This window comes from Danio rerio, chromosome 9 (genome assembly GCF_052040795.2).
Source record: "Danio rerio strain M-AB ecotype USA chromosome 9, GRCz13ab, whole genome shotgun sequence".
Lineage (NCBI taxonomy): Eukaryota > Metazoa > Chordata > Actinopteri > Cypriniformes > Danionidae > Danio > Danio rerio.
Genome location: NC_141029.1, coordinates 18,314,113 through 18,326,437, shown reverse-complemented (window position 1 = coordinate 18,326,437; position 12,325 = coordinate 18,314,113). Strand labels below are relative to the sequence as shown.

Sequence of the window (12,325 nt, the reverse complement as noted above, 5' to 3'; positions counted from 1 at the left end):
TTTTTTCTTTTTTTAAATATTTTCCTAATGATGTTTAACACAGCAAGGACATTTTCACAGTATGTCTGATAATATTATTTTTTCTTCTGGAGAAAGTCTTATTTGTTTTATTTTAACTAGATTAAAAGCAGTTTTTATTTTTTTAAAGTCAAAATGATTAGCCCCTTTAGGCTATATATATATTATATATATATATATATATATATATATATATATATATATATATATATATATATATATATATATATATATATATATATATATATATATATATATATATATTTATATATATATATATATATATATATATATATATATATATATATATATATATATATATATATATATTTTTTTTTTTTTTTTTTTTTTCAATAGTCTACAGAAAGAAAAAAAAAAATCATTACACAACAACTTGCCTAATCTTAACCAGCCTATTTAACCTAAATAACTTAGATGAGCCTTTAAAAGTCACTTTAAGCTGTATAGAACTGTCATCTGTCATCATGGCAAAAATAAAATAAATCTGTTTTTAGAAATGAGTTATTAAAAGTATTATGTTTAGAAATGTGAAAAAATCTTCTCTCCGGTAAACAGAAATTGGGGAAAAAATAAACATGGAGGCTAATAATTCAGGGGGGCTAATAATTATTTTAAAAATAATTTGAAATAATTAAACCACAGTGGACTTATTATAAAGTGATAACTATGATTAATAATGAAGAAGCTTTTTTAAACAACAGTCCAAACGAATTAGAAGTGTAGATAAATGTTAGTTACATAAACTCAAATGTGTACAACATTTCTAAAGAAATGTAAAATATACAAGCAAAAAACGCATATGCAGTTTGCATATTTACTGCTTACATACACATTTCACCACATAAGCAATAATATGTGACGTTGACCAGACTCTTACAATGAAAATCAGGCCGCTGGTTTAGATTGAACATGTTACTTACAACATTCAAAACAAATGAAAAGCTATAATTCATCAGCATTGCATGTTTTTAATCCACATGTCTTTTTAACAAGATGCCTGTACTGTGCTGCGATGATGGTAAACATAGGCTTCACTGAATCTGTTAATTAGGCTAAGCACGAGAAGTCTTTCTATGTGCTAAAGTGCATTTAACAGTATTGTCATGTCTTAAAAGTTTATGCTCTCTGTTTAACTGCACTCTCAGAAATAAAGATACAAGAGGTAATAATATATACCTTTGAGGTACCAATATATACACTTTTAGTACAAATGTGTACCTTTTGAAAAGGTTCCACCCCAGTAATAGGTCTTGTACCTTTATTTTTGAGAGTGTAACACAATATTTTACTGAAGAAATATATAGACTTTTTTTTCAAATCTCCAAGTCAGGATTTAACATGAAAACTCAATGAAGACAATATCTCCAACAAATTTTTCAAAACAGTGTTTCGGTTTTCCTTAAAAAACTTTTGAAAATTAAAACTAATGAAAAACAACTTTTTTCCAGGGTGCCCAAATAGCTCGTAATTGTCATCAATATATATTAATGTATATATATATATATATATATATATATATATATATATATATATATATATATATATATATATATATATACATACAGTTGAAGTCAAAATTATAATGTCTTCTTTGAATAATTCCCAAATTATGTTTAACAGAGCAAGAAAATTTTCATAGTATGTCTGATAATATTTTTTCTTCTGGAGAAAATTATATTTGTTTTATTTCGGCTAGAATATAGCAGTTTTAATTTTTTTTAAATATTATTTTAAGGTCAAAACTATTAGGCCTTTTAAGCTTTTTTTTCGATAGTCACCAGAACAAACCATTGTCATAAAATAACTTCCCTAATTACCCTAACCTGCCTTGTTAACCAGGTTAATCTAGTTAAGCCTTTAAATGTCACTTTAAGCTGTTTAGAAGTGTCTTGAAAAATATCTAGTCAAATATTATGCACTGTCATCATGGCAAAGATAAAATAAATCAATTATTAGAGATGAGTTATTAAAACTATTATGTTTAGAAATGTGTTGTGAAAAATCTTCTATCCATTAAACTGAAATGAAAATTTTAATTCAGGGGGGCTAATAATAGGGATTCACCACTAGATCTTTATGCAGTTTTATAAATGCAGGAGGACATTAACTGACACAACCCATCATGAAAAGAAACATACATTTGATGTAGCGGGACTAGTGGAAGCCTAGCGACTAATGCAAACATCACATTTGATCTGGATCTGACGACAATCACTTCTACTCCTTCCTCAAATGCAGCACAAAAACCATTTCAAATCTTCAGACTTTGAATGCAAAGCCACAAATGGAGTGCGCATCAGGTTTTATGGTTTGAGGAGGCCTCGAATATAAATTCACTCTGCCACGGAAGACGAAAGCAATACCTCGCGTCGTATTGTATGCATCTCGCTTTGAGTAATAAATCTTTTCACAGGTTGTCACCGTTCACTGCTCACGACATCATGTGATCAGCTGGAAATCATATACAGGTGTGTCTAAATTTTCGCTGCAAAAAATATATTCTTACCATATGTCCTAGGTCCGTATCAACCACCTCCAAGCTCTGGGGTTTGACAAGGCGTGCAATTGTTACTTTTCGACAAGTGCGCTATTGGTGGAATTTAATATGCTTGTCATGTTCTACTTTGACAGTCTAAATATTGCAATCTGGGCTTACAGCCTTCCTCTACGCTAAAAAAGAAATTCTGTAAATATGAAATAGCTTTTCCAAAGCATTCCTTCCATCCTGGCTTGAGAAGAAATAAACATTTGAAAACACACTCCTAGATCAATACGATAAACGAGCGCAATAGCATTTGCATGGGCACGAAGAACAGTAAGGAGCTTTATCTGTCAATAGAGCCGATTTTAGAGTGTCGCCTGAAAGACAAGAGCGGTTGGGATGCTATAACACTAGGGAAACCTGAACCAGAGCACTAACGCATTTAGAGATGTACAGTGTAAACTGTAAGGCTCTTTCCTCTTTCGTGGCATTGTTAATATGATATATATATACAGAAAGAGTAGAGTATACCCCCCCTGACATTTAATCAAAAAGAGATTCACTTTAAGTGAAGCAACATGGCCCTCTCAAACGTCCAGATTGGATGATGCTTTCTCACAGGAGCTGCATCACTCTGGTTACCGTGCCTCCTGATGCCTTTTTGTGAATCCATTAAGCGCAGTTTGTTTGATTTTGTGCTATACAGCATTATGCAGTGTAAACAAGATGCCGTTTTTGAACTCAGCCACATTTTCTTTGAAAAGTCACTTAGCGGATCTGGCTCTCTTTTATGAGGTTTATATGTTCAAATCTGCGGCCTGTGTGTCAGTGAATCCAGTAAGAAGATTTGGGGGCCCCCTCTTTCCTTCTCAGTGTGTGTTTTGTGAGGGTGAAGGTGGCTTGTTATCCTCTGCCAGCCTAGATCAAGGGGCACCAAGGGTCTTACCGAGGGTGTCCCTGGCTTTTCCACATGGCAGCACCAGTTGTGTAGGATTTGGGTGACTCCAGCTATGCCTGATGAAGCAATGCCTCACAAGGTTGTGTAATTAACAGGCATCAATGGAGAGAAGGACTAGATTTTATTGTAAACGAGAAACACTGTGCCACCCAGGGTCAAATGAGACATGGAGGATTTCAGCAGCCCCCAAGTGTACCTGTGCCAGACAGTGAAAATAGCCCACGATGAGCTGCCTTTTGCTTGCAAATAAGGGGATTACGGGCCAAGCAAAAGCATTTCCACAGGCGGAGATTTGGGCCTCACTGATCTCATAGAAAGAAGCATCACAAAGGTCCTCTTTAAAAAGCACAGGGTCCAACAAATCTAACCAACACTTTTTTTTGCAAGCAGATGGAAAATCAGCATATTTGGATTTAATATAAATGTTTTACACATTCTGTGTATCCTCAAAATGCCAACTCATACAGTTTCAATTAATCTACATTAAACTTGTAAGCCTGCCCCTTTTGAAGTAAAGCAAACCATTTAATTTTTTGTCATATATGTTTTTGAAGCTTTACATACAGTAAATATATGGTACAATTGATGTAAGTATAGTTACACTACCGGTCAAAAGTTTGTGGTCAGTTTGTTTTTTTCTTTGATTTTTAAAAACAATTTATTTAATAATTTAAATAAAATTATTTTGTTCATCAAGGTGGCATTTATTAAATGTAATTAAATTTAATTAATATTTAATTATTACTTACTGTTTCAAATGAAATCATTACTCCAATCATTATTGCTTTCATTACTATTACCATTAATATTATTGCTAATAATAACAAAAATAATTAATCCCCTCAGACCTTAATTATGTTCCAAATTTAAGAAAAATGGAATGTCATGTGGTATCCATTGTAATGGGCGCAATATTGATGCAATTTCTGAAGGATCACGTGACTCTGATGACTTGAGATGTTTTTTTTAAACATTTAAAAACCATACTGACCCCAAACTACTGACCGGTAGTGTAAGTGTGATAATAAACCATGTTTGGAAATTAACCCCCAGATAAAATGTCCTGACAAAATTATTCAACAGATGGTTGTTGGGTTGAATAAAGTTTACTAAGAGACCTTTAGTGTCGATGGACTTGCAGGGGGAAACCGGAGCACCCAGAGGAAACTCATGCGAACACAGGGAGAACATGAAAATGCCACACAGTAATGCCAACTGATCCAGCTGAGGCTCAAACCAACAACCTTCTTGCTGTGAGCCGACAGCGCTACCCACTGTGCCACAACCCTTTTACTGCATATTAAAACCATTTTTTTGTTCAAAGGTAAGTAAAAGCTTAGAAATATTTTTTTTTCTCTATGAAGCCTTTTGTACATTAATCTTATCATATTTTGGGAAAAGTCTGCGTCATTTCTGGTAAAAAAAAAAAAAAAAGTATCTTTATTTGCTAATTTTCAAGGGGTATAAATAAAACATAAAACATAATAATAATATTAATATTAATATTAATATTAAAATTAATAATAATAATAATAATAATAATAATAATAATAATAATAATAATAATAATAATAATAATAATAATATTAAATAATAAACTAGAACCTAAAGTTTATAGATAAACTTTGATTTTGGCTTGAGAAACCAACGTGACTGCGCTAGGACTAGGAATGGCAGTTAGCAAGAAGCACGGTGGCAGTTGTTAAGTGGTTGCTAGGCAGTTGCTAAAACAATTATGGCATTGTTAGGTGGTTGCTAAGCAGTTGCTAAATGGCAATGCTTGTGTACATGTTTGATCAAATGCTAATACTTAGTAGGCATTTCTAGCATATTTTATTGTATTTAGATAATTATTCATAGCATGTAGCTAATCGTTATTAGCACTTGGCTTCCATTATCATTGTTACCATGCATAGTACACAGGAAGTCCCATTTGCTAGCATGAGTCAAACAAGCCAATGCCCAGGTCCCTACGATGTTCTGATGTAGAGATATTGCTATTTTTAAATGGTTGCTAGGTTATACTGTTTTATTGCTATGAGGACATTTGACAGGTTAGATGATACATCAAAGCTTCTTGGCAATATGAGTGATCTTAATCAATCCCGATGTTTCTATGACAGTCTTTATGAGTGTCAAAAACTGGACTTGAACATTATGTATTCCTGGTGTTGGGTTGCGGCTGGAAGGGCATTTGCTGTGTAAAACAAATGCTGGATAAGTTGGCGGTTCATTCCGTTGTGGCGACCCCTGATTAATAAAGAGACTAAGGAAATGAACTTTATGTAAATATGGCTTGCCGTATTTTTTTTGAAAATACAATGCTTAATAAGTGTGAAAGTGATACATGCAAAAATGGCTTGCCATATCAGTAAAAAATATGGAGTTTAAGTAAAAAATGGCTTGCCATATTATAAGAAAAATAATGCCTAAAAATAATTTATTGGAAAACTATAAGTCTAATAAACCTTAAAGATAGAGCAACAAAATCTAACGCATCTAAATACAGCTTTTGGCCAAATTTGGGGCTTGAGTAATTTTTTATATGCCCGGATCATAAAAATGTAATATTTAACTTTTTTAATTAAAAAAACAATAAGTCGTATAGGCATGAGGAGATATAGCAACAATCTTGAATGTAGAAAGCACATTTTGACCACATTTGGGCCTTGTGGCATGAACGGCCTAGGAGGAGATACGTTTGTTTTCAAGGACAGAGTAGCATAACAGTATGTTGGCTTTCTCAAGCCAACATAAATAATAATAGATTTGGAATTATCCACCAAAGAAAATACATGAAACTCAACAGACATAGATATTTCAACAGCCATAAAATATTGACAGAGGGCTACTGGTAAATATCTCACTATAATTTTTTTGCTATATCACTCAGCCTTAAGATTTGGAAAGTGGAAAGCTGAAAGCTGAAATTAACTACTCGTCTATAACATTGGCATGAGCTTTCAGTTTGAACTTGTAAGACCTTTTTGTCATGATGAAGATGAACCATGTCTTGCAGACAACCAGATTCTGTCTACAATTTCAATATGTGCGTCTCTGTGTGGTCATATAGTCAAGCCATTTACCCACTAAGCTACGGAATGTTTTTGCTGCGGGAAGAATCCTGGATGGTTGCCATTGGAGACTGTTCTAGGGCTTACTTTCACACCCTCAGATCCCCTGCCAGTTTAGGAGAGGAGACTCCCACAATATCAGGGAACGGTTAAGTTCCAAAGCCAGAGTCGAGTGCGGGAGACGTTACCCACTTCACCTAAGAGCAGAAGACATCACAAGATCTGACAGCATGAAAGAGCTCGTTGAAAACTGACCCTAAAAGAGCAGCGCTGATGTTGCACAACAATACTGACCCTCAATCAAGACCGAATCCCTATACGGCTCATTAATCATATGGCATCTGCAGGAAACCAGCAGAGAGGCCGACCGGACGGGAAAGGAAAGATTGTGCTAAGTTTTTTTTTTTTTTTTTTTTTTTTTATTTAAGATGGACAAGTATGGGCTTGCGGCCCACAAAGGCTTTATTGGGCAGGTGGTGTTTAGATCACTGCCTTCAGCATTACAAGACCAAAGCCAGGATCATCTGGCACTTTCACAGATTGTTAAGAAGGCTTAAAATGAACTGACCTGGTCAGTGAGTACTAAGCAATGTTTCCTCTAAAGTGACTGTGAACCACACATGCTGTGACAAAGAAATCTGTGCAGAATGAAGACTCAGAAATGATAGTGATTTCCAAAACAAAAGTAAATTAATGGATGACATTTTCCATCTCATTTTAAAAAACCTTACACAGTTTAAATAGCAATGAAATTTGTGGGCTGCACAATTATATTATTTGAAAACAGGGCTTTACATTAACTTTTTTAAATCACCAGCCACTGTGGCTAGTAGTATTTCAACAATACTAGCCACTTGCCTTTTTCACTAGCCATGATTTTGTTGCTAGGAAAATATATTTTATATGCATAAATTAAATTTTTTTTTTTGCATGCTAAAGTTACTTGATTAAAATTTAGTCCACATGTCTCCTTGTTAATTTCACTTTTTTTCTGGGTTGTGGTTTCATAGTGTCGCATTGCAGTTTCACATTATTTCACGTGATTTTTCAGGGCTCAACACCAATTTTCTCTCTGACCATACCAAACTGATTATTTTCTTGTGATAATTTTTTACATAATGTGTCAAAACAAGCAAAATATATAAGTACAGCAACAAAAAGTAAAACAAAAGAAAAAAAAAATTGGTGGCGTAGTAATGTCAAGAACGAATGTGTAGATGAATAAGAATAGGAGCATTGTCACTATTGTTGAGGATCTTCCTAAATCTTTCTATTTTATAATGTATAAAATATTGACAATTTACTGTAGAATTTGCAGTAGCTTACTGACAGCATTTTACTGCAAATCAAACTTACAGTACTGTATTAATTTTCACATCACAATTTATCTTGATGTACATGCATTTACAGTGTTGTAGATAATTCATTCATTTTCTTTTCGGCCTAGTCCCTTTATTATTATATAGACTCCACATCAGAATGAACCACCAACTTAGCATATGTTTTATGCAGGAGATGCCCTTCCAGCCCCAATTCAACACTGGGAAACACCCATACACTCTTGCATCACCACATATACACTACAGCCAATTTAGCTTATTTAATTTAGCTATACCGCATGTCTTTGGATTGTGGCGGAAACAGGAACACCCAGGGAAAACGCACGTAAACATGAGGAGAACATGCAAACTACACACAAAATTGGCAACTGACCCAGCTGGGGCTCAAACCAGTAACCTTCTTGCTGTGAGGTAATTGTGCTACACACTGAGCCGCCATGAAGCCCTAGTGTTGTTTATCTTTACTGTAAAATACTATATACAATTTAAAACTTGTTCATTTATTCAAATGGTAAATTACTGTTTTTTTTTATTATTGGCCAGGTTTTATGCTTTTTTTTTTATTGAAAACCAACTGAAAATACCTTTTTTTTTAATGGAGCCAAGAGCACAAGTTGCATTCCCAAAATGCAACTTTAAAATACGGTAACATACTGCATAAAGGTATTACAGTAAAATATATTTCATACTACAGTTAAAAACTGTAATTTCAAAAAGTGTTAACAGTGCAAACTATATTAGGGTTTATATAGTTCTAATAAATTATCAATGAGCACTGACATGATTTTATTCATGTAGCTGAAGGTATGTCTAGCAGAAATAGGTTTTACTCTGCAATAGCATGGAACATTGATAGTAGGTTAAACATTTAATTTCAGGCAAACATCTTTCAGACAGACACCATTTCGCTTTGAACAATCAAATGCAGCCATATCATCTAATGACTTGAAATGCTCGCAGGTATATGGATGTGCACTCTGGACCAAGATTCCTAACGAGGACATAAAGTGATGACTTCAAATTAAAATGTTAATGCAGCGAGTGCCCTAAGCGAGACTAAATTAAACTGCTCCCACCTTCTCATAGTATTTGACCTCATAGTCCAGAATTATTCCATTGGGTCTCTCTGGCTCCATCCAAGACAGTGAGATGCTGTTTCTTGATGTTCGATCCTTCCTGATGACAGTCACTGCAGATGGCGCTGCGAAGGAAGGAGGAAAACACACACACACACACACACACACACACACACACACACACACACACACACACACACACACACACACACACACACACACACACACACACACACACACAAATACAGAAAAAAAGGGCAGATTAGTTTTTCCATTCTGGCTGTGATGGTATTTCGAACACATAAAGCCTAAAGTCACAGGAAGTTCAACTGACATTTTCATTCAACAATTTGCATCCTGTGAACTGGTTCCTGTTGACTTAATCGAGTTTGCTCTCCACTGGGGGCCAGTTTGAAAGTTGGGAAAGTTGGAGGACTGAAAGACAAATTGATGCAATCAGGCAATGGCTGGTCCCGTGAAACAGTGGCCACTGTTATGTCAAGTCAATACCGCAAAGTCTTTTTGAGCTTCAGAACTATTTCTGAGTGATTCTAAGGACAGTCAGATAAGAGTGGAATCTTAGATTCCAAACATAATAAAAGCAGGAAAATAACTCTTTAGAAGTTTGGGTCAAAGTTTACATTAAGAATTGTCTTATCAAGTCTCTTCATCGAGACTGGATTTATTAGAACAAAATACAACAATACTTATTTAAAATATAATTAATATTATCAACTCTTAAAAATTACAGCTATAAACTTTTTTTTTGCATTTTAAATGCTATTTATTTTGTGGTTAATATGTGATAATGCTTTCATGTAGAGTTTAAGGCAAAACTATTAGACCATTTGTGAAATTGTGATTATTTTTGATCATTTTTCACATGGCCGACAGCTAGCTCTCTGCAACTCTCACATGGTTCCCCACTGAAGCTAAGCAGAGCTGTGCCAGTACTTAGATAGTCAGTAGATGGAAGAGCACATGGGAAAGATAGGTTGCTGTTGGAAGTGGTGTTAGTGAGACCAGCGGAGGGTGCCCAACCTGTTGTCTGTGTTGGTCCTAATGCCCCAGTATAGTGACGGGGATTCTGCTCAGTGAGCAATGTATTTTGGATGAAACGTTAAACGGAAGTCCCAATTCTCTGTGATCGTTAAAATTCCCAGTATGTTCTTTGAAAAAAAGTAGGGGTTTAACCCCGGCATCCTAGCCAAATCTGCCCACTGGCCTCTGTCTATTATGACCTCCTAATCATCCCTATACCATAATTGGCTTCATCTCCTCTCCACCAATCAGTTGGTGTGCGGCTGACTGTTTTAAATAATGGTTTACACACAGCATTGTTGGTTTACAAAAAAAAAAAATAATAATAAAAAAAATTATATATATATATATATATATATATATATATATATATATATATATATATATATATATATATATATATATATATATATATATATATATATCAAACAAACATAATCATGTTGCATGGCTACACTTGATTTTCGCTTTATTGTAAAAAACAAACAAACAAACAAGAGAACATGTTAAATGAGAATTTGAAATATTTATGCCATACTCACTGTTGTCCAATGAAAAACCTTATTGACCTAATTACTTCATTAATTCTTTAAATTGGAATTTTAAGCTGAATACTAGCATCTTGCAAAATTACTATTATAATCAAAGCAAAGACAAAAAAAAAGTACTTATTTGAAATTTGGTATAAAAATATTATGTTAAAATTGTTTTGAAATTGTTTTCTCTGTTAAACAGCACTAGGAAAATATTTACAATTTTTTTTTTAACTAATTCTACTTAAACTGGAGGTTTTTTTAATACTCTTTTCAATTAACCCCTAGGACACCTTCCATTTATTGTACAATATTGTATATAATTATTGTATACAATCCAGCTGCAGCCCAATACTGGAAAACATCTATACACACTCGCACATACACATATACTATGGGCAATTTAGATTATTCGATTAATCTATACTGCATGTCTTTGGACTGTGGGGGAAACTGGAGCACCCGGAGTAAACCCAATAAACATGGTGAGAACATGCAAACTCCACACAGAAATGCCAACTGGCCCAGGCAGGGCTAAAACCAGTGACCTTCTTGCTGTGAGGCAACAGTGCCAACCACTGAGCCACCATGCCACCCTAGATTAAATTCATCCCTCTTAATTTAATTAATGCCAATCTGTTAAGTCTTGCAGTCAAGTTTTTTGAGATACACATTTTTTAAACACATTTTGAAGGAGTTCACCCAAAAATGCAATTTCACTCACTCATCACTTGTTTTAAACCTGTTTTAAACCACAAAAGAAGATATTTTGATTAAAGCTCGAAACTTACTATCATTTACTTCCACAGTATTTTTTTTTTCTACAATGGAAATAAATAGTTTCAGATCTTTAGCTTTCTTTAAAATATATTCATTAGTGGTAAAGGTTTGCAAACACTTGAGCATGTGTAAACACTAAATACATAAATTTTTTTGCGTGACCTATCCCTAAAAGTGTCTCTTTCATTGTGCTTTTATTTAAACAACGAGTAAGGAACTCATCTGATCAGGATCTTGTGTACCAGAATAATAATTCAAAGCATCATCAAGACAGATTAGCCATCATATACTTTATTTAACCTTTCAATTAGTCCATTATAAAATAGTTTTGCACATCTGTAATTGTGCTAAATTCACTCGGCTCTAAAGCCTCCCTCCACTCTGGAACTTCACATGGTCACAATCTGTGATCGTAATTCAAGTCAGAGTTGGTGCCACTTTCCTTCTGCCTCGTGCTTATGTTCTTTTTCAAGTCTACAGCTCTGTAATTGTGAGGCAGCAATGAGGCCATGGAGGCATCTGACTTGCCTGTGTTTTAATTTTATTAGACCACAGGAAAAAACATGTTGTTCTTTCAAATGTTCAAGCTTTTCTTGATTGTGATAATGCAGCCTTGAAATGCTTCTTGCTTTTAGAAACCCCCCCCCCCCCCCCACACACACACCCACACACCCCACACAACACCCCGTTAATGAATCCAGATGGGCATAGTCTGTTTTAGTTTGCAGCCCCATGTACACAACCTCCTTCCCTACGGTGTTCTGATAGGGGAGGTATTATTGAAGTTTTATAGTAGCCACAGTTTATGGAAGCTATGATTTATAATGTCTGGACAGCAGGCTCATTTGACACTGTGTATCTTTCACAGCGTTCACAATGTTAACAGATCAACTCTTTCTTAAAATCAAAAGAAAAGCATTGGCTGCTATAAAACTTCTAAATGAAAGTGACAACAAATATCTATATGATTATGGTCACAATCCCTTAAACTAAAAGAGCTGC

At 34.4% G+C, this 12,325-nt stretch overlaps 1 protein-coding gene across 4 annotated transcripts in view; it reads right to left on the bottom strand.

Moving 5' to 3' along the window:
• epha3 (eph receptor A3) overlaps nt 1-12,325 on the bottom strand; it is a 164,931-nt gene that overhangs the window by 51,846 nt on the left and 100,760 nt on the right. For all 4 annotated transcript variants that reach the window (NM_001365172.2, XM_087267147.1, XM_087267148.1 and 1 more), the window contains 1 exon segment: nt 8,970-9,094. In NM_001365172.2, coding sequence (NP_001352101.2) covers nt 8,970-9,094 — 125 coding nt within the window.